This window comes from Mus musculus, chromosome 7 (genome assembly GCF_000001635.26).
Source record: "Mus musculus strain C57BL/6J chromosome 7, GRCm38.p6 C57BL/6J".
In the NCBI taxonomy this organism is placed as follows: domain Eukaryota; kingdom Metazoa; phylum Chordata; class Mammalia; order Rodentia; family Muridae; genus Mus; species Mus musculus.
Window position 1 is genome coordinate 23,411,649 of NC_000073.6, and position 23,746 is coordinate 23,435,394.

General features: G+C 44.9%; 1 protein-coding gene across 5 annotated transcripts in view; it reads left to right on the forward strand.

Moving 5' to 3' along the window:
* The window catches only part of Nlrp5 (NLR family, pyrin domain containing 5), a 56,035-nt gene that overhangs the window by 25,760 nt on the left and 6,529 nt on the right, over positions 1 to 23,746 (forward strand). For 3 of the 5 annotated variants that reach the window (NR_131241.1, NM_011860.3, NM_001305857.1), the window contains 7 exons: positions 1,657 to 1,704; positions 5,638 to 7,213; positions 9,724 to 9,894; positions 12,248 to 12,415; positions 14,881 to 15,051; positions 18,381 to 18,551; positions 21,974 to 22,144. Coding sequence is in view for 3 of the 5 variants with exons in the window: in NM_011860.3 (NP_035990.1) it covers positions 1,657 to 1,704; positions 5,638 to 7,213; positions 9,724 to 9,894; positions 12,248 to 12,415; positions 14,881 to 15,051; positions 18,381 to 18,551; positions 21,974 to 22,144 (2,476 nt within the window). In the remaining 2 variants the exon portion in view is untranslated. Of the gene's footprint in view, positions 1 to 1,656; positions 1,705 to 5,637; positions 7,214 to 9,723; positions 9,916 to 12,247; positions 12,416 to 14,880; positions 15,052 to 18,380; positions 18,552 to 21,973; positions 22,145 to 23,746 lie in introns of all 5 variants that reach the window. The other 2 variants (NR_131242.1, NM_001039143.2) reach the window with 2 other exon arrangements.

Genomic DNA, 23,746 nt, shown 5'->3' on the forward strand with positions numbered 1-23,746 from the left:
ACCCACACTTTGGTCTTCTTGAGTTTCATGTGTTTTGCAAATTGTATCTTGGGTATTCTAAGTTTCTGGGCTAATATCCACTTATCAGTGAGTGCATATCAAGTGACTTCTTTTGTGATTGGGTTACCTTACTCAGGATGATATCCTCCAGATACATCTATTTGCCTAAGAATTTCATAAATTCATTGTTTTTAATAGCTGAGTAGTACTCCATTGTGTAGATGTACCACATTTTCTGTATACATTCCTCTGTTGAGGGACATCTGAGTTCTTCCCAGCTTCTGGCTATTAAAAATAAGGCTGCTATGAACATAGTGGAGCATGTGTCCTTATTACTGGTTGGGACATCTTCTGAATATATGCCCAAGAGAGGAATTGCTGGATCTTCTAGTAGTACTATGTCCAATTTTCTGAGGAACTGCCAGACTGATTTCCAGAGTGGTTGTACCAGCTTGCAATCCCACCAGCAATGGAGGAGTGTTCCTCTTTCTCCACATCCTTGCCAGCATCTGCTGTCACCTGAATTTTTGATCTTAGCCATTCTGACAGGTGTGAGTTGGAATATCAGGGTTGTTTTGATTTGCATTTCCCTGATTATTAAGGATGTGGAACATTTTTTTCAAGTGCCTTAGTCCTTCAGTATTCTTCAGTTGAGAATTCTTTGTTTAGCTCTGTACCCCATTTTTAATGGGGTTATTTAAATTTTTGGAGTCAAGCTTCTTGATTTATTTGTATATATTGGATATTAGCCCCTTTCAGATTTAGGATTGGTAAAAATCCTTTTCCAATCTGTTGGTGGCCTTTTTGTCTTATTGACAGTGAGGTCCCATTTGTAGATCCTTGATTGTACAGCACAAGCCATTTGCTGTTCTGTTCAGGAATTTTTTCCCCTGTGCCCATATCTTCGAGGCTTTTCCCCACTTTCTCCTCTATAAGTTTCAGTGTCTCTGGTTTTATGTGCAGGTCTTTGATCCAGTTAGACTTGAGCTTTGTACAAGGAGATAAGAATGGATCAATTCGCATTCTTCTACATGATAACCACCATTTGTGCCAGCACCATTTGTTGAAAATGCTGTCTTTTTTCCACTGGATGGTTTTAGCTCCCTTGTCGAAGATCAAGGGACCATAGGTGTATGGGTTCATTTCTGGGTCTTCAATTCTATTCCATTGGTCTACCTGTTTGTTGCTGTACCAGTACCATGCAGTTTTTATCACAATTGCTCTGTAGTACAGCTTGAGGCCAAGCATGGTGATTCAAGACATCTTTAAACATTAAGATTTGAGAGTGACTGGGAAAGACATGAAATGTCAAACTCTGGCCCATACATGTGCACAGAAATATGCACATGGACCTGTCTACTGGCATGTACACAGAGGGCCTTGACAGCCAAGCAGAGGACATGCTTCTACAGAGAAGTGACTCTAAATTCTGACACTTCCTCTCTGATGCAACTTTTAAGTGTCCTGATCTTGCACAGATAGCTTTAGCTGCATGCTTTCATGTGTCCAACAGCTGTATCATGTACAGAGGAGAGCAATTCCTAGCTCTCTCCCTATCCCCTGTTCCCTAAGAATGGGAGTAGTTCACAATATTGTATCCTTGCTTTGTACAGGAAGCAAAATCATGTTAGTTGGGTTTTTTCTTCCCTTTTCCAGAAACCTTACAATCTAAGGAAGAAGATGAAGTGACAGAGGCAGATAAAGGTGATTAAAATTCTTCTTTGTGGTCGGTCTATGGGGAGGCTCAGTGAAAGCAATGTATGGAATTTAGATACGAGTGTAGGGTCCTGGTTTCACTAGTGTCTCTGCCTGAACCTTCCCTGTGAGTCATGGGGATGAACATCACAGACAGAGCCATGTGGCTCACTGCAATTTCTGTTGGGTTTCAGCTTATGGAAATTTCAAATAACCCATAAATCCAGCAAACTGACAACACAAGCCCAAGGTTGACTAGTTATTAACACAGCTGAGAGTAATTAAACACACTGATAAAATTTAGAGATTTTATTAGGTTTCAAATTAGCATACAATGAGAATTTGGTTCTTTTTCTTAGTGGTTTTACTATCATAGATTATATATAATGAGTTTTCCTTTGGTATTTTTTTGTTGTTGCTGTTTTGAGACAGGGTTTCTCTGTATAGTCCTGGAACTCACTCTGTAGACCAGGCTGGCCTCGAACTCAGAAATTCGCCTGCCTCTGCCTCCCAAGTTCTGGGATTAAAGGCGTGCGCCACCATGCCCAGCCTCCCTTTGATATTTTTGTACAGCCATTCCTACCTCCGCTTTGATTTGTGGTCACCCAATGTGTTAAGTGGGTTGCTTACACGAGCCTGGGAGAAAGGTTAATTACAGAGGCATGGGCACCTTACCAGTGGATACACCTCAGAAGAAAGTCTCATTTCCCCAGCAACCAGTAACTGATGATAGATACTCAGGCAGTGGCAGGACCTCATGTATTCCAGGCTGGTCTCAAACTCTTTATGTAGTTGAGGATGATCTTGAACAATTAAACCTCCTGAGTGGTAGAATTACAGGTTGTGTGTGTGTGTGTATGTGAACACATCCAGATTATATGGTGCTAGGGGTTTAACACCAAGGCAAGTGACTCTATCCACTGAGCCACCTCCCAGACCCACTGTGTCATTGATCATGTAGTTTCTTCTAATTTGTCATCTTCCACTTCCAGCCTCTGCCCTCCACCCCATAGCTCACCTTCTGCTCTCATGTCACATGCATTGTCACCCTCTTTTTCCTTTTCTTCTCCACTCCTTAAGATCTCTTCTCCCCTTCTCCAAGGTCTCTTTCTACTTTTATATGGTGTGTATGTTTGTGTGTGTTGATAAACAAAATTGAGGAGAAAATAAGCATTATTTGTCTTTCTGAGTCTGGCACATTTTACCTAATGGCAGTTGTCAATTCCATTCATTTTACTGAATAAATAGAATTCCATTAGTATAGACAGATGGTAATGGCTCACTCCTTCAAATTCTGCACTCAGGAGGCAGAGACAGGTTGATCTCTGAGTTTGAGGCCAGCCTGGTCTACAGAGCAACTTCTAGGACAGCCAGAGCTACACGGAGAAACCCTGTCTCAGAAAAAAACCAAAATCCATTGTAAATATCATTATTTTTTCATTCCTTGTGTTGCCTTGCAACATTCTATTGTAAATCACAGCACTCGAGGCAAAGGAAAGTGGATCTATGTAAGTCCCAGGCCATTCAAGTCTACATAGTGAAAAAATAAGTAAATATATTGCATTGTAGAGCTGGAGAGATAGTACAATGGTTAGAGTACTTGCTGCTCTTGTAGAGGTCTGGGGTGCAATTCATAGCACTCATTGGGCAGCTTTCAGCCATCTATAACTCCAGTTCCTAGAAATTTGAGGCTACCTCTGACCTTTTCAGACACCAGACATGCATATCATATGCATACATACATACATACGTAGAAAATGCTCCCTACACTAAAATTTTTTTCAATTTATTTTTTATTATTTTCTTCATTTACATTTCAAATGCTATCCCCAAAGCCCCCTCTACCCTCCCCCTGCCATGCTCCCCAACCCACCCACTCCTGCTTCCTGGCCCTGACATTCCCCTGTACTGGGGCATATGATTTTCACAAGACCTAGAAGCCCTAATGCATTGCATGAGCAAGCTGCTCTCTATTTCCCCACTGGTGGGATTTTTCCTTTGTTCTTTCTTCATTAGTGGTAAATCCAGCTCTAAGCATATGATGTCCACTGAGGCAGTGATCAAAAGCAGTGATGGGACTTGGATGAGATAGTTACACTGTACGCTTGCTTAGTAGAACTGAGGATCTGACCACCTTGGACAAGAGTCCAAGCTGCATCCCACTTTGCTTCAAGAGCCTGATGGGAGGCAGTGCTGGGAGCCATGACTCTAGGCCTGTAGGTCACGACCCCTTTGGGGGCCAGACAACCCTTTCACATTTACCACTAATGAAGAAAGAACAAAGGAAAAATCCCACCAGTGGGGAAATAGAGAGCAGCTTGCTCATGCAATGCATTAGGGCTTCTAGGTCTTGTGAAGATCATATGCCCCAGTACAGGGGAATGTCAGGGCCAGGAAGCAGGAGTGGGTGGGTTGGGGAGCATGGCAGGGGGAGGGTATAGGGGGCTTTGGGGATAGCATATCAGATATCACATATCAGATATCAGATGTTTATATTGTGCCCTACAAGAGTAGTAAAAGTATAGTTATGAGGTAGCAATAACTTGTTGGGGGCTACTACAACATGATTAAAGAATCACAGCTTTGGAAAGGTCGAGAACCACTGGTCTAGACTGCAGATGGGGCCTGTATTTAGCCATGTTGAAAACCTGATATTTTGAAGTGCCCTCTAAATTTGAATCCATGCTATTTTGTAGGAGTAAGGCTTCAAGACCAGGGTTTCTGTCCTGGAACCAGTTTTGTAGACCAAGCTGACCTGAAACTTGCAGAGATCCACCTGCCTCTACCTCCTGAGTGCTAGGATTACAGTTGTGCACCACCTCTGCCTGACTGGAATCCATACTATTAAATATAAACATTGATGGCATCTTGAGCCATTCATTATGGGCCAGGCACTGTGGTCCACATAGTATCATTGTCATGTCATTTGTTCAATAACTACCTTGTTAAACAAATTTATATCTGTCGTCATCAGGGTTTTTATTGCTACAACAAAACACCATAACTAAAAAGTAAGTTGGGGAGGAAAGGATTTATTTGGCAGTCTGGAGCATAGGTGTAATAGTTAAGTCTGTAGGTGGGGTGGGGGCAAAGCCAGGTAGTCTTAGGTTCAACTGCAGGCTGCCTTCTGACACTCCATGCAAATCTAAACCTGTTAGCATGGCTAACGCTCAATATAAAGATAATGCATTGGTCTAATTCAGCAAATAGAGATTAAGATCTTGTATGCATGAGGGACTGAGTTTAGGACCCCAGAGTAACATAAAAAGTTGGGTATGATGGCAGTGTACTTATAGTTGCAGATGGGATGGAGAGAAAGGCAAGTCTCTACAGCTCACTAGCCAAAGATAGCCCAGTCTACATGGATCTCAAAAGGAAAATGTGGCTCAGAAGAAGCTAGACTGAATTATGGATATAACTAAGTTGGTGGAGTGTCTTCTAACATGCATAAAGCCATGGGGTTCAGTCCTCAGTGCAACATAAAGCTAAGCATGGTGGTTCACACCTGTAATCCTGGGAGTTGGGACATAGACAGGAGGATCAGAAGTTCAAAGCCATTGTTGTCTACATAGCAAAGTTGAGGCCAGCTTGAGTTATGAGCCTCTTTCAAAACAGGTAATGAAGTAGCAAGAACATTATATATAGCTATCTGACTTAAAACCAAGGAGAGTATGTGTGTGTCAACTCACACTTGTATGTATTCAGTACAACATATTTTGAATAATTATAAATAAGGTAGTGGTCAATTAAAGGCAATTAGCATATTAATCACCTTAAACTTCCACCATCTCTTTATGATAAATCCATTCAGATTTCCTCCCATCTGTTTTGAGATGTTTTAAGCCATTGTTATTTATACTCATGATGCAGATATACATGTCAGTTTCACTAAAAATAAGACTTTGTTCACAGTTTTTCTTCTGTCCTCTTATCTGATTTCAGATAATGGAGGTGACTTACAAGACTACAAGGCCCATGTGATTGCTAAGTTCGACACAAGTGTGGATCTACACTATGACAGCCCAGAGATGAAATTATTGTCTGATGCTTTTAAACCATACCAGAAAACCTTCCAGCCTCACACCATTATCCTACATGGAAGACCAGGAGTTGGGAAGTCAGCTTTGGCCAGAAGTATTGTTCTTGGCTGGGCACAGGGTAAACTCTTCCAAAAAATGTCCTTTGTCATCTTCTTCTCTGTTAGAGAAATAAAGTGGACAGAGAAGAGCAGTTTGGCACAGCTGATTGCTAAGGAGTGTCCAGACTCCTGGGATCTAGTGACAAAGATCATGTCCCAACCAGAAAGACTCTTGTTTGTCATAGATGGCTTGGATGATATGGACTCTGTCCTCCAACATGATGATATGACACTATCCAGAGACTGGAAGGATGAACAGCCCATATACATCCTGATGTACAGCCTCCTGAGGAAGGCTCTCCTACCTCAGTCCTTTCTCATCATTACCACCAGAAACACAGGCTTAGAAAAACTCAAGTCAATGGTTGTGTCCCCCCTCTATATACTGGTTGAAGGACTGTCTGCATCAAGGAGATCTCAGCTGGTCCTCGAGAACATCTCCAATGAGTCTGATAGAATACAAGTCTTCCATTCTCTGATAGAAAATCACCAGCTGTTTGACCAATGCCAGGCCCCCTCTGTGTGCTCCCTGGTCTGTGAGGCTCTACAGCTACAGAAGAAACTGGGAAAGAGATGCACCCTACCCTGCCAGACTCTCACCGGTTTGTATGCCACGTTGGTGTTTCACCAGCTCACCTTGAAAAGGCCTTCCCAGAGCGCTCTCAGTCAGGAAGAACAGATTACTCTAGTGGGTTTGTGCATGATGGCAGCTGAAGGAGTGTGGACCATGAGGTCGGTGTTCTATGATGATGACCTGAAGAACTATAGCCTAAAGGAGTCTGAGATCTTGGCCCTCTTTCACATGAACATCCTTCTCCAGGTTGGCCACAACAGTGAGCAGTGTTATGTTTTCTCCCACCTCAGCCTGCAGGATTTCTTTGCTGCCTTATATTATGTTTTAGAAGGGCTGGAGGAATGGAATCAGCATTTTTGCTTCATTGAAAACCAAAGGAGCATCATGGAGGTGAAGAGAACTGACGACACTCGCCTCCTCGGGATGAAGCGTTTCTTATTTGGCCTCATGAACAAGGATATCTTGAAGACTCTGGAGGTTCTGTTTGAATATCCCGTGATTCCAACTGTTGAGCAGAAGCTCCAACACTGGGTCTCTCTGATAGCTCAGCAGGTCAATGGCACCAGCCCAATGGACACCCTGGATGCCTTCTATTGTCTATTTGAGTCTCAGGATGAAGAGTTTGTTGGCGGGGCTCTCAAACGCTTCCAAGAAGTGTGGCTGCTGATTAACCAGAAGATGGACTTGAAGGTCTCTTCCTACTGTCTCAAGCACTGTCAGAACTTGAAGGCAATCCGGGTGGATATCAGAGACCTCCTCTCGGTAGATAATACTCTCGAGCTGTGCCCTGTTGTTACTGTCCAGGAGTGAGTATCAGATAATTCTTATCCAAAGCCAGTTCGTAACTATGCTTAGACATGACCTTTGGAAATATTTGGGATACTAGATGGTACTTAAAAGATGACTCGCTTACTAATGGGACTTGACCTGAGTCCAGTTTGCCCATTATCTTGAGGAAAAGCCCTTTTAAAACAGAGTACCATGCTGGGGACATAGCTCAGATGGTAGATATATTTCAGCCAGTTGAGTGGTTGCCTAGCATGAATGAAGCCTGGGGTTCAATCCTAGCACCACATAGACTGGGTATATACCTGCAATCCCAGAACTCCAGGTGACAGAGGTGTCAACCTAGGTTCCATCACTAAGCCTATTAGAACAGCCAAATTAACAATGCAGAAATAGAATCATTCAATGAGGCCACAGTAGAAAGAGGGACAGAGATCAAAGGTCAATAGGTCTACCTTGACTCCCCTCCCCATAGCCTATCTTTTGGATCCTGAAGTGAAGTTAAAAGTTCAGGGACTTGCATGTCTTAAGTAGTTCTGAGCAAAGTGCATGAGCCCTACCCATCATTGCCATATCATCTGGACTCCAGTCTCTCCAGCAAGGTGGTCTGCTCTGTGTGGAATTGCTTTCTGGGGGGACAAATTCTCCTCTGGCTGACACCAGGCTCCAGCCTTTCCCTTCTTCTAAAAGGCAATTTCTGGAGATTGGCAGCAGTTTTGGCACCCATCATTTCCAAAATCTGATAGTCAGAATGATGGACAGATTAACAGACAAAAGTAGGCAGAAGAGGACTCGGTGATTATGAGCATGTACTGCTGTTCCAGAGATCCAGATTTTGGTTCTCAGCACCCAGTGGAGTGTCTCACCACCTACAACTCCATGCCTAGGAGCTCCAGTGCCCTCTTCTGGCCTCCACAGGCACTTGCATTTTGTGCACATAGTCCTAGGCACATGACTTGCAATACACATAAATAAAAATTAATATTAAATATTTTAGGATGTATTCATTATACACAAGTACACTGTTAGCTGTCTTCAGACACACCAAAAGAGAGGGCATCAGATCCCATTACAGATGGTCGTGAGCTACCATGTGGTTGCTGGGATCTGAATTCAGGACCTCTGGAAGAGCAGTCAGTGCTCTTAATTGCTGAGTCATCTCTCCAGCCCAATATTTAATTTTTTATATATAATAAAATACCTTCACCTCTGTAAGCTGGTTACAGAGAAAGGATCGATGTTCAAGTTTTAAGACCACTTAGCAATTTTTAAGTATATATGTAACATGCTATATCATCATTAATCACAATATAATAATTAAAACACAATGTGCAGATCTAAGTTGTTCCTTTTGATTGATTTTGTAGTCTTTGACTAACTTTCCTTTCTCCTCCTCCCAGTCTCAGGTGGCATGACCATTCCACTATTACTTCTGGAGAATTTTGTTTTTAAACAATGTTCCATTTAGTGTTTGTGTGTGTCTGCTGTCTATTCTGTGTGTGTGCATGCCATGACATGTGTGGAGATCAGAGAATAACTAGCAGTAATAGATCTTTCCACCGCAGAGTTCTCTGGGTTTGATCTCAGGTACTCAGGCCTCACAGCAAAGTCTCACCTCACATAGATAATGTCTTCATGGGAGCTGTCATGGAGACGTGTTTTCAATTATCCACTTCCATATATATTCTAGCATACTCCCAAGATCTCTTGCAGCTGAGGGAGGACAAGGAGTCAGAGTTGGAATCTCATGTCAGGGGTCCTGTAAGGGGTCCTGTAACCTTCCTCTTGCCACTACTAGAAATTAGACACACTTCCCTTACCATATACTTGGCTCTTCCTGTACTGTTTTTGTCCAGGTAGTTGCCATAACTAACAGGAAGTGGTAATCTCTACTCCGAGATGGAAATGGAATGATCATATCTCCAGAGTAAAAATAAAATCCAAGCTAAAGAGGTGGCTCAGTAGTTAAGAGCATTTACTGTTCTTCCAGAGGATGTGGATTTGGTTCCTAGCATCACTTTGGGTGGCTCATAGTAGCAAATAACTCCAGCTCCAGGGAGATTTGATGCCTTTCTCTGGCCTCCATGAACACATATATACAGATACAGAGACATGAAGACAACACACAGACAAACACACATACATGCACAGACTCATGCACAGATGCACACGGTTACACAATTTAAAAAATATAATCATTTTTTTAGTGCCATACAACACAGCCGTACCATTTCACCATTAGTGAGCTAGAATTTAAGTCAACAGGTGACTGGGAGGACTGAAGGCTCCTCTGATTGGTCTAGCATATCCCCAGGGAATATCGAAGTATCAAAGGAGTCTGACTGTAGGGCTGGTCCTGTAGATCATGTACCAGGTAGTTTCCACTGAGCTGGCTTTATATCCTCAGCTGTCCCATGCTCCCTTACAGTCTAGTCTCCCTCCTGTGGCTGGCCTTGCTGTGGCAATTACTCATGTTCAAATCTACCTGTTCAATCATATTCTCTCTCACTTCTTCCCCTCACTGACACAGGACACAATGTAAGCCCCTCCTCATGGAGTGGTGGGGAAACTTCTGCTCTGTGCTTGGCAGCCTCCGGAACTTGAAGGAGCTGGACTTGGGCGACAGCATCCTGAGTCAACGGGCCATGAAGATACTGTGCCTCGAGCTGCGGAATCAGTCCTGCAGAATACAGAAGCTGACGTAAGTGCCACCCAGCCTGGGGTAAGCAGTCTTTGCCGGGGCTTATCCTGCCAAGACAAGGTTCTTCTATAAACCCTGAGGAGATCTATTCTGAGAGGATAAATGCTATAAAAGATCTCTTGCATGAACCAAGTCTCCAGAAGCATGAAATGGGAGCTGAGCAAAAGACCTTATAAAAAGCGGTACATGGATTTGAGGCGAGCTTAATTACTGTGGATTTTGAAATATAAGTAGGAATTGGTTAGTAAGGAAGAACAGGAGAGGAGGACTTTGGGGCCAATAATATAACATGAGGTAATTGGTCAAGGTATATGATTTATAGTGTTTTTGATCACTCTTTAATAACTCTAAAACTGTACAAATATGTGCCCAGCTAACGGTTAAATACAACAAGGGTGACAGCAGTCAGTCTGGGAAGAAGCTGACGTGATTCCCTTCAGAAGAGGCGGCTTGATGGAAGGAAGAGCAGAGTTTACAGGAACAGTACAATGGAGAGAGCCAAACATGATGAGGCCTTTAAAATGGAAAGGTTTCCCTTTAAACACTGGAGAGCAGCTTTATTAAGAGAGAACCAGGCAGAGGTGTGGGAAGGGGATGGCCCGGTGGTTAGCACATCAGCTGCTTTTGCAGAGGACTCAGACACTCTTCCCAGCACCCACATGGTAGCTCACAGCCTCTCTAACTCCAGCTCCAGGGAATCCAGTTTCCTCTTGCCACCTCCATGGGCCCTGGCACGTATGTGATGCATGTACAGTCATGCACACACATACACATTAATGAGAGAGCATGCTCAAGTCATCACAAGAAGGATGTTGGGCTTGAGTCAAAGGAGCCTCTCCAGAGGCATCCCTTCATTAACACATCTCAGCAAATCGCACAGAGGAGTCCCTTTGGACCAAATCCCCCAAAGAAAGGAAAAGTTTGGCTTTTAGGAGTAGTAAGAAGTTTCCCATCACGTGATTTAGTTCAGTTAGCATATGTGACAAGGAGCATGAAGGACCCAATTGAGAGCTGTCAAGTCACAGCATAGACCACTTACCTCTGTCCCAGCGAGAGCTGCAGGAAGGTGCATGGCCTGTTTGCCTCAGACTATGGGATCTGACCTGTTGTAAGAAACACTACCCTTGAGAGGCAGCCTCACACTGTAACACTAATACAGATCTAAGCCTGCTACAGATGCCAGGTATCTTGGGGAAGGAGGATAAATCCCGAGCTCTATTTTAGACAAGCCCTCCCAAGCCAGGGAAAATTCACATGGCATCCAGCTTGAGGCTGGATGCTAATACACACTGGGTTCCTGCCCTGACTTCCCTAGATGATAGACTACAAGCTGCAGGGATGGAGTTTTATCACAGCAATAGAAACCCCATCTGAGACAATGACTAAAAGCTACATGGGGAGAAAGTTTTCTTCCATAACTCTCAGGTTGTACTGCATCTTTGAAGTAAGTCTTGACCTGTGGGTTGTGACCCTTTGGGGGTCAAATGGCCCATTCATGGGGGGTCACATTCAGGTACCCTGCATATCAGATAGTCCATAACAATAGTAACATTGCAGCTATGAGTAACAATGAAAATAATTTTATGGTTGGAGGTTACTACAACATTGAGGAATTATAAAAGGATCACAGCACTAGGAAAGGTGAGAACCACCACTCTGGAGAGAGCTCTCCAAAACAGGATTGCTTAATGTCCCATTCCTGGGGCCTCTGGCACATTGTGGGGTGCTGTACAATTACAGGCAAATAGAGCTGAGGGGATTGGCTTAGTAAGTAGAATTCTTGTGTGGCATGCAATAAGGCAGACTTCAACCACCAGAATCACGTAAACTATACATGAGGGCACAAGCCTATAATCCTAGCACTTGGGCAGTGCTGGAAGGTGGACCTGAAGTCCAAGGTCAGTAGCATCTTGCAGAAGACCAGAGTTGGGTTCCTATCCTGTAAATCCAGCTCTGGTGAGCTAGCGCCCTCTGCTGGCCTCCATGGGCACCGGATGCACATGCGCACAAAAACCTTTAAGATTGTTAAAAAGCTGCTCAGCATCACCCACAGCTACACAGTGAGTATGAGACCAGCTTAGGATAAATTAGAGCCCATCTCAGAAAAGGGAAACTTAACTGACAGGAGAGTTCACACAGGAACGCAGTCCCAGCACTTGAGTAACAGTTTCACACAGTATAGGCTACGTCTCAGAAACTCTGTCTCAGAAACAAACTGTATGCAAAGAGCTACAGCTTTGAGAGCTGGCAAGATGGGTAAACAGAAGAGTGTTATTGATTAAATGTGATTAATAACTAAATGAACAATTAAATATGACCATTCTCTCTCTCTCACCCCCTCCCACTTCTGTAGGTTTAAGAGTGCAGAGGTAGTGTCTGGCCTGAAACATCTCTGGAAGCTCCTTTTTAGCAATCAAAACTTAAAGTACCTCAATCTAGGGAACACTCCCATGAAGGATGATGACATGAAGTTAGCCTGCGAAGCGCTGAAACATCCAAAGTGCTCCGTGGAGACTCTGAGGTGAGGGTGTGACTTTTTACTTTGAAATTTGGAATGACTTCCAGGAAGTTGAAAAATACAGCAACTTGTGGGTGGTGAACTGTGGGTTAAAAGGTGGCCTGCATCCACTCTGCCCCAGGGCTCTGGCTACTAGTGGAAGTGGGAGGCAAGACTTTTTAGCTACACCTACCCCTTGCTGGTGCTGGGCTGGTGTTGGCTATGTGAAGACGCTGGACACTGCTCCAAAGGTGGGGGAGCGCAGTCTGAAGTCTCGGGAGCTTCGGGAGCTGGCTCGGGGGTCCCCAGGCCTGCACAGAGGCTGGAGCTATTAGGTTCTCAGACTCTGGGGCACCCAGACACCGCTGGGAGCTGCAGGAGAATTGAGAACAGAGTTGGGGGACCCATGGGCTGGACCTAGCCCCGGGCCAAAGAGGAAACAAGGGGAGAGCTTTGGCTGAGTCCTGTGGGGAGGGGAGTCCTTGGCTTGCTCAATGGGGGCTTGGCTTGGTGGAAGTCATGGCTGGGAGCACTGAGAGGCTTTGTGCAAGAGACTAGGTGGTTGGCTCTTTAGACAAAGGTCTGCTTCATTGCTTCTCACAGTGGATCCCAATGAAAAGAGACAGTCCATGTTTTAAAGACACTTATTGTCATGGTGGAGAGTGGCAATGAATAAAAACTGTACCCTACTTTCTCAGGGCAAGCCTGAGGTTGAATATGTTTTGCAGGGAGGAGTGTCTGGGAAGGGGAATTTATTAGCTAAGCCCTTCAGACCTTTAGGTGCCTCATCAAAATGGAGATCTGTCTGGAGGCTAGGTGGTCTGTGGTCATGTCCTCTACCTGTGGAGTGGCTTGGGGTGTTGAACTTATGTGACCGACGGCCACAGAATTATTACAGAGAGCTGCAGCCTCATGCCAGGGTCCTGGTGTTCAGGAGCCTGCCAAAATGCCTACTGTCCCTTTCATGGTTATCCCCTGAGGGGTCACCTGTGGGGTCACTGGGGTTTCAAACCTTGCTCAACCAGAAACCCAGACTGCCTTTCATGGTCCCACAGTGAACCCTTTGGGGCTCATTTATCAGATATACTGTGTATCAGATACTTACATCATGGTTCATAACAGTAGAAAATTTACAGTTATGAAGTAGTGACAAAATAACTATGGTTGGGGATCATCACAACATGAACTGTATTAAAGGGTCATAGCATTAGGAAGGTTGAAAATCACTGCTCTAGGGAGTTAAAAATGGAGAAGTTCTGGAGGTGGGGGCAATAGTGATTTGGCAATGCTATAGTAGGGATGGGAGACAGGACAAAAGAATGTGCTACATGCCAACAAATTGAACATTTCAAACAGATTTTAAGGTATAAATATTGAATCTATGTTTATAAAAATTCAGTGTTTTATAAGCATTTAAAACAGGACCAGGGGATAAAGGATTTTGCCACCAAGCCTGATGACCTGGGCTTTAATTCCCAGACCCCTCCCCCATGAGGGGGAGGGGGAGGGGGGAGGGGGAGAGAAGAAAAAAAATGAACTCCTAAAAGTTGTCCTTTGACCACATGCCCTTTATGGCACGTGTGTGCACACATACACATTAAGGAATATAAAACGAGTATATACCTGTAACCTAACACTGTTGTTGCTGAGTCATGGGGATGGCAAGTTTGAAGCCAACCTGCTTTGTCTAGCTAGATAGCCTGTTTTTAGAAAAAGTGGTGGAGGGTGGTAAAGTGGTAGGGGGTAGAAAGGCTCAGCTGGTAACAGGCTCATAGAGCATACAAGAAGCACAGGATTCAATCCCCATAGGTGCACAAACCCAAGCATAGTGCTTAAACCTATGATCCCAGTGCTCCAGAGGTAAGGGCAAAAGGAGTGGATCCGCCTCAGCTTTTTAGTAATATGAAGGCTAACCTGGGCTAACACAAGGCCTTGTCTCAAAAAGGTCGTCACAGGTAACCTCAGGCATTTTATTTTTTGAATGGTTACGTAACTACGGCAAACTTTCTCAATGAGAGCCGACACAGGCCATCTTGTGAAGTGTTTCCTATCAAGACACGTTAAGGAGCTGACACTTTGGTTTGCTTATTTTTTTAAATTAGATTTGTGTGTGTGTGTATGCACGTGTGCACGCACGCGTATGCATGCAGCATGTGTGGTTAGAGAACAACTCGGAGCAATGTGTTCTCTCCTTGTACCACATGGGTCATGGTTCATACTTAGGTTTTCAGTATGTGTGATGAGACCCCTTTATCCACTGAGAACTTGCCAGCCCATGCTTTTCTTTTCCATTTGGCAAATATAGATGGCGTATTGCACCTATGGTGGTGTGGTGTGCTGGTTGACAGTGTTGACGGGCTGCTATAAGGAAGAGAGAAAGAAGTAAAACTATTTGTGTGAGCAGTCTCTTCCAGTTCCTAAGGAGCTAAGTAGAGAGAGGGTTACCAAAGAGGGACAAGAAAGTAATCTTGTGCTGCCTCTCTCTACAGGTTGGATTCCTGTGAGTTAACCATCATTGGTTATGAGATGATCTCCACGCTTCTTATTTCAACCACCAGGCTAAAGTGTCTCAGCCTGGCCAAAAATAGAGTGGGAGTAAAAAGCATGATATCCCTTGGGAATGCCTTGAGTAGCTCAATGTGTCTACTGCAAAAGTTGATGTGAGTCTCCCTTCCTCTCATCCCATGACTCTATTGCATCTGAGATGCCCCAGAGGTGGATGGGACTGGGGAGTGCTCTCCAGAATGAGGATGGCAGCTATGGCCTCATGGGAATGCCCTGGTGTTGGGACTTACAAGAAACCCCATTCACTCAATCATGGCAGCCCTTCTGTTGAAAGGGAGCCTAGTGGGTTTCAGTCAAAGACCTATGTCTTAACAAAGCTCTTTTAGAGTGTGACACCTATGTGAGCCAAGTGGGTTAGTTCACACTTGACTCCACAGTTATAGTTACCTACTTGTTCAGTAACCAATGACTTTCTTCTTGGTTGCTCAAGCCCAAAGCAGAGCATGTACATAGTTGGCACAGTTATATAGTTAGAATACCCAACAGGGTATAGTTGTATATGACTAGAACCCAGGAGGCTAAAAAAGGATGATAGCAAGTCTGAGGCCAGCCTGGGCTACACAATGAGATCTTGCCCTCGCTGTCCCTCGCTGTCCCTCGCTGTCCCTCGCTGTCCCTCGCTGTCCCTCGCTGTCCCTCGCTGTCCCTCGCTGTCCCTCGCTGTCCCTCGCTCTCCCTCGCTCTCCCTCGCTCTCCCTCGCTCTCCCTCGCTCTCCCTCGCTCTCCCTCGCTCTCCCTCGCTCTCCCTCGCTCTCCCTCGCTCTCCCTCGCTCTCCCTCGCTCTCCCTCGCTCTCCCTCGCTCTCCCTCGCTCTCCCTCGCTCTCCCTCGCTCTCCCTCGCTCTCCCTCGCTCTCCCTCGCTCTCCCTCGCTCTCCCTCGCTCTCCCTCGCTCTCCCTCGCTCTCCCTCGCTCTCCCTCGCTCTCCCTCGCTCTCCCTCGCTCTCCCACATAACACAAACCAGAAGGAAGTGTTGGAGAGGTGACTGTTGAACAACACCTATACAAGCATGAGGCCCAGAGTTCAGATCACCAAAAGCCCTGTAAATGCTCGATGGGCTTGGTGGGTTACATACAGCACTGATGAGGAAGAGGGGATCTTCAGCGCAATCTAGCTTATCAGACTAGACAAACTGATGAGCCTTGGGTTCAGTCAGACCCTGCCTCGATAAAAAGATGGAGATTGAGCAAGGAATATACCCAATGTCAACCTTGGGCTTCAAGCATGTGTGCAGAGACATTTGCACCTGCTCGTACATGTGCAATCACAGACACACAAATATACACACATGCACACACTACACATGCCCAAAAGAGGAGGAGGGGTCTTAACAGAGGGATCATCTTGAATGCCAGATAATTCTGACCTGGGGAGACAAAGGAGCCAACAGAGAAGAGACAAGTCTAAGAATGTTGTTTTATAGACATGCTTCTACATGGAAACTTGGGGCAGTTGTTACTGTCCATTTGTCCTGTGTGCAGAGAGGAGAGTGAAGAGGTAATAATTGTAGAAACCACTATTTAAATTGAAATGGGATTTACCAGCTCTCATCCATGCCTGCCTGCCTTCTTTCTCCAAACAGCTACAGAGTGGCCACCATCTTTAGTCTCACTGGTAAGCAAGGAGGCAGGATTAGGCTAAATCACTCATTCATGGATGAACTATTATCAATAGGCAAAACAGAAACTCTGATCCACAGTTACCATTCAGGGCTGTGTGCTGGCACCTGTCATAGCTCTAATTAAAGTCACTGAAAACACACAGTACAAGTTGCCCTTTAGAGGCCAGAGGCAAGGCTGGAAAGATAGCTCTGGCTTAATGGCACTCACCACTGGATTGGATTCCAAGCACCCATATTAGATGGCTCACAACTACCTGTCACTCCAGCTTTAAGGGGCTCCAGTGCCCTCCTCTGGCCTCTGTAGGCACCGCGCCTGCATACACATACACACATAAATAAAAATCTTACAGGCCAGAAACAGAAGAAATGACAATGTCAATGTGGTTTCTGGACATTGGACACATCCAGCTGATTTCTTTATTCACTATTATTAGTGATACTGAATAACAGGTACACGCAACAGGCCATCTTAAGAATTCAGGTTTGTTGGAGTGGTTAGTTTGGCCACAACTCTATGAGAAGGGGTCTATAAAGCTTTGTTTTCTAGTCTGGCAGCTTTCCTATGAATGGCTAAGTATGAGGTAATCAAATTGATTTCACATTGGCAAATATGTCAATTACATCAACTATGTAGATTGATAGTGGTGTTCAGCAAGATGGACAGGAACAAAGAAATCCTAGGCCAGTGAAATGGCTCAGCAGGTAAAGATGCCTGCTGCCGAGGGAAAGTTTCAATGAATGTTTTTGTGTGTGCTTACTAAGATCTACTCTATTTTGTGGGTTTTCTGTGTGTTAGTGCAGTACTTGGGGAGGACAGAAGAGGACATAAGATCCTTATGAGCTGAAGTTATAGGTAGTTGTGAGCCACTCAGTGTAGGTCATGGGGACTGAACTCTCAAGCCCTTTGGAAGAACAGCAAGCTCTCTTCACCATTGAGCTATCCATCCAGCCCCTATACATGCACATCCTGTGTGTTAACATAACACTCATGCACAGATATTCTCCTTTCTCTCACCCATATGCCCACCCACTATCTCCTTTTATTCTCTGGACACATTCTTCTCTATTTTCCTGATGTTTATACATATACAATTGTATGTGCATGTAAAATCATGGACTGGCTGGCAGGATCAGTACCAGGCCTTGGCAATCTTAGCCTAGTACTTGAACCCACATAGTGAAGTGACTCATTTCAGTTCTCTACATGCACATGTGTGTGTGTACATGCTTATGTACTCCTGCACTCATCCTCACACTGTGCCCCTGCAGGCATATAATAAATGCACTTTTAAAAAGTGTGAGGCTGGAGAGATGGCTCAGCAGTTATGAACACTTGGTGCTCTTCCAGAGTTCTGAATACTCACATCGGTCATCTCACAATCACCTGTAACTCCACCTCCAGAGAATTTTAGTGCCTCCTTTGGCCACCCACATAACATGCAGATAGATACATTACAGACATGCATAAATACACATAAACATTTTTAAATAATAATTAAGTCTAGGAACCACAAATGAAATTGGCTTGATTCTCTTAATATGCTTGTCTCTTGTTGCCTCCATTTCCCTAAAAATGGCAAGTATCATACTCGCGATGGCTGGAAAAAATATTCCATTAATATTCCATTAACTGTATATACATTGTCCATATAAATTCTTCTGTTGCTGGACACTTTGGTTGGTTCCATAGTTTAGCTGTTGTGAATAGTACCATAATAAATGTTGGAATGCGAGTTTGGAGGAAGGAAACTTAAGAATGGACCTCATTTTTTTCTCTGATGGGGACATGGGGTTCTCTTTGCAGACTGGACAACTGTGGCCTCACACCTGCCAGCTGCCACCTTCTGGTCTCAGCCCTTTTCAGCAACCAGAACTTGACACACCTGTGCCTGTCAAACAACAGCCTGGGGACTGAAGGAGTGCAACAGCTGTGTCAGTTCCTGAGGAATCCAGAATGTGCTCTCCAGCGGCTGATGTGAGTCTGCTTAGTTTCTTTGGGAGGCCATCACAGCTTTCAGACTAATAGGTGTGTGTGTTCTATAAGGGAAAGCTGTGCGTGGGAGGTTGGTGTGTGGGAGTTAGAGTGAGGTATGCGGTGCAGTGGGAGCAGCTTCCCCCAGTGTATCGGATACTTTTCTATTGCTGTGATGCAACACCCTGACAAAAAGTAAGTTAAAGAAGAAAGGGGGTTGTGGTTTGTTTTAGGTCGTGGTTCCAGAGAGAGTGATTCCAGCTCCATGGGGATGGCTTGGCGACAGTCAGGAAAAACAAAATGGCAGGAGCAGGAAGCTGCTGAGCACATTTTGTTTCTTTAACACATGGTAGGAAGCAGAACAGGAAGTGAGATGAGGCTGTAACCCTCACAGCCCACCTCCAGCTGTGTGCTTCCTTCAGTAAGGCTCCACCTCTTAATGGTTCCACAGTCTCTCTAGGGGGCACTACTAACAGGGAACCAATTGTTCAAGTATGTGAGCCTTGGGGGCAGTTCGTAGGCTCATATTCCTCTCAGCACTCCCAGTATGTTTAGGGCTCCGGTTCTTTGACCCTCATTAGTAGGAAACCTTTTTGATATTGCTACTTGTGTATATGTTTTGAAGATGATTCTGTGCTTTTATTACATGATTATATACGGGGATGAGTACAAATGCCACAGCACTCACATGTAGGTTGGGAGGACAACTTGCAGGAGTTGGTTCTCTCCTTCCTACCATGTGGGTCTCTGGGGTCAAACTCAAATCATTGGGCTTGGCTGCAAGCCCCTTTACCCACTATGCCGGGTTTTCTTTTGTTTGTTTTGTTTTTTTTCCAGCCCTCAAGATTCTTTCCAAACACAACCTTTGTTTTATAATTTGCTTGTGTATGTTTATGGGGAGAGGCCTCCTATCTCTGCCTCAGAACCACTGAGATTATAGGAGGTCACTAAGTCTGACCTGCATGTCTATGGATTCCTAGGATGCGAACTCAGGTCCTCCTGCAAACAACTTTACCCGGTGATCTCAAGTTCTATGGTGTTTTTCAAAAATATAAGACAGTGTATTTGCAATATCCTGTACACCTTTCTCTGCACACACATTTCTCTTCTAATGACATAGTGAAGTATATATGGTATGTAGTCATATTACTGAATATGGACCAAAAAACTGCTTTATATGTTCATTTCAGGCACAGCATTTTTTGTAATGTTTGATACAGATATTGTTGAATGCATGGGCGTATAGCCTGTGCCTGTGGGTAGCCATCTGGTCTGAGTCCTGTCCCTCTCTCTTTTTTTGTGCTTTGCTTTGTCCTTGTAAATCCTATCTGTCTTTGTTTTCTTGTAGCAGAAAAGATTTCCTTCAAATATAGTGGAGCTGTATTCCCTAAGTATCCTTGACTGCCCAGTCCGAAGCTGTTATTCCTGGTGACACAGGCTTTTCTTCCTGGGATCTTTGATTGTTCTTTCATCAGCCACTCAACTCTGACTTTGTATTTTCCATGAAACAATGCTTTCTTTCATGTCTACTGTGGATCCAGCTACAGTGGCTTGTGCCTGACAAGTGTTATCTAGAACATCACAAGAGATGTCCTAGCCTCCTGGTGCTTAGCAATACTGTAGTCACTTTCTAGTTGGGGTGTTGGTGTATCAAGGAGGGGGTGAACATTCACATGTGGGACACCCATCCATGTGAGTACAGACATGTGCATGTCACACTGAGGACAGCCTCGGCCACTGAGTCTCGCCTTCCACCTTCTTGAGCTGGGGCTCTCTGTTAGCCACTGCATATGCCAGACTAGCCAAATCGGCAAGCTAGCTAGGTTCAAGGAAGATACTCTGCCTCAGTGTAATCAGGTGGTGGAGATCCATCAAGGAAGACACCAGCAGCTAACCTTCTTGCTTTAAGGCACTCCCATCTGCCATTAGTGGTACAGGGATGCAGATGTGTGCTGGACTCTAGGGATCCAGACACAGGTTAGACATTTTGTCTAAGAGGCAGTCTACCCACTGAGCCAACCTTCCAGCCTGAGATTTCTGAGAGCAGGATCTTATGTAGCCTCATGAGACTTGTGATCTCATTCGAGGAACAACTGTCAGAGGCCTACACACACATGCACACATGCACACATGGACATGTACCTAGGAAAATATTTTTTTAGGAAGCAGCAGTTGGCTCAGGGCTAAGACCACAGATACATGGTGGTGGAGGCTCCTAGAAGCACCACTCGTGCTGGCCACAGTGGGAAGACATTCTCCTCAGCTGCTGTGTAACAGTTGTCCCATGTAAATGTTTTAAAAACTAAGTTACCTTCAACCATAAATCTTAAGTCTGACAAAGAATGAAATTCTTGTTAACTCTGATTAGCGCAAGCTGCTTATTCTGGTTGGGGGCGTGGGGTGCTTCTTCTTGATCATTCCCTTTGACCAATTATCCCACTAATAATTTCTTGTGAATAAAACATATGCTATGAGGCAGCTGGTAAAGAGCATGGCAGCCAAGCTTGATGACCTGAGTTCAATCCCCAGGACCCATATGATGGAAGGAGAGCTGGGTCTCACAAGTGGTCCTGTGGCACATCCTTGCTGATGCACATACCTCCATTTGAAAACACGGATAGGTGTTTGGCATGTTGGAGTAATCCAGGAAGTCTGTTAAAGGATATAAGCTTAGCTGCATGGGGTCACGCTTACTTGTAATGATAATATTCAGGATGAGGAGGTAGGAATTCTAGGTTATCCTCATTAACAAAATGAGTTCCCAGGCAGCCTAGCCTACTGAAGATCCTGTCTCAAAAAAATTTATATATATATATATATATATATATATATATATATATATAAAATAGGGTCTGGCTAGATGGGTCAGTAGGTAAAGGCAATTGCTGCCAAGGTTGACAGTCTGAATGTGATCCCTGTGACTGCACAGTGGACGGAGAGAACCAACTCGAACCAATTATCCTCTGACATCCCACATATATACAATAAAATAATATTTTCATCCTATTAAAAATACAGGAGGACTAGAGGGTCAGAGGGTGTGTACATGCATGTGCCTGTGCGTGTGCCTGCACAGCATGCATATGGGTGGCAAAGACAGCAGGAGTTAGTTATTTTCTTCCATCATGTAGTTCCCAGAGAACAAACGTGGGCTGACATTCTCAGGCTTGACAGCAAGCATTCTTACCTGCTAAGCCATCTTGCCAGCCTGGTCAGTTTGAGACTCTTCCAGTATGACCTAAGGCTAGTAACTATCACAGTAACTACCAACTTCTTTAATCACCCTCCACTTGAGGTTGGCAGCAGTGGGCAATATAAATAGGAGTCCCATCCTACAGAAGGGTAAACTGAGGTCAAGAGGAGTCTCTTATCCAAGAGCATGGGAAAGAACAGTGGTCACCTTTCTCTTCCATTTGTCTCCACAGACTGAATCACTGCAACATTGTAGATGATGCTTATGGCTTCCTGGCAATGAGACTTGCAAACAACACAAAGCTGACCCACCTGAGCCTGACCATGAACCCCGTAGGGGATGGTGCAATGAAGCTACTGTGTGAAGCTTTAAAGGAACCTACTTGTTACCTTCAAGAACTGGAGTGAGTGAACAGTGGGGTTAAGGGTCATCTCTGCTGCCAGGTTTTTGGAGAGCAAGAGATGGATAAGGAGATGTGAGAATCAAAAACCAACTCTAGGGTCAAGTGCTCATCTTCCTGGCAATCACAGTAAAGTGAGGAGCTGAGTTCAGAGTTGAAGGAAGGAATTACTCTGAACAGGAACCCCAAGGCAAAATTATAGTTCTTAGTCATCCTTGATCCCTAAAATCTGTTCATGTCTTCAGAGATTTTTTTTTTTTTGAGTGGGGTGCTGTTTGAGGTACTCCAGGAGTGGAACCAAGATCGATGCATATACACTATCACTGAGCCACGCCCCCAGCCCCTCCCTGGGGGATTCTAGGCAGGGGCTCTCCCACTGAGCCACGCCCCCAGCCCCTCCCTGGGGGATTCTAGGCAGGGGCTCTCCCACTGAGCCACGCCCCCAGCCCCTCCCTGGGGGATTCTAGGCAGGGGCTCTCCCACTGAGCCACGCCCCCAGGCCCTCCCTGGGGGATTCTAGGCAGGGGCTCTCCCACTGAGCCACGCCCCCAGCCCCTCACTGGGGGATTCTAGGCAGGGGCTCTATTACTGAGTCACACCCCAACCCTAGGGGCTAGGGCCCATATCTAAATGTAAAGAGGATTTATATTTCATACATTACTTAAACATAGAGTGTAAAAGTGGTTTCACACAGAGCTTTAAGTGCAGATATGTTATAGCCATGAGCTGTCACATGAAGTTAGATGTGACACTTTTCCCTTGTGGGCATCATTGTGATACTAAATTTCATATTCAGGTGTGTCTGGGTTTAGTACAAAATTTTTGAGAATCTTTGAATTATCAAACTCAAGTAAGCAGCCAGGCATGGTTGCACATACATGCCTTTAATCCCAGCACTCAGGAGGCAGAGGCAGGAGGACCTCTGAGTTGAGAGGCCAGCATGATTTCTACATGGTGAGTTCCAGGACAGGCAGAGCTATATAAAATAGACTCCAACCATCCAGCTGTTCTTGTGGGGTCACTCCCCATTCACCCCACTCTGCAACAGAAGCACAAGGTTCCACTCCTTTGGGAAATCCCAGCTTCTGTTGGTATAATAAAATGAGTTTCTGTGTCCTTTCCTCTCTGTCCTGGCATTCTGTTAATAACTTCCTCAGTCCTTGCCTGTCTCTCAGCCTGTGGACAACTTTGGCCCCTTCTGTAGCCGAGACTCAATTGGTATACAAGTTATTTTTCCAGAGATGCCTCCGTTCAACCACTGCATTTTCTTCCCCACTGCTATCCCTCTCCCAGGATACCGTCTACTCTGTACCATCCATGAGAATAGGTTAGAAAGACTGCCTCTTGGGGCTGCAGAGATACCTTCATGGATACAGAACTTGCTGAGTAAGCATGAAGACCTGCATTCAGACTCACAGAATCCCTGTAAAAGCCTCCAACATGTGCCTGTAAACCCAGCATTAGGGAAGGAGGGCCAAAAAGATCCCAGTGGCTCACTGGCCAGCAAGTCTCTCTAAAATGGCAAGTTTAAGGTACACGGAAATGAAGTGTTTCTGTTGATTGTATTGATGCCAATCTCTGGCCTCCAAACACATGTGCACAGAT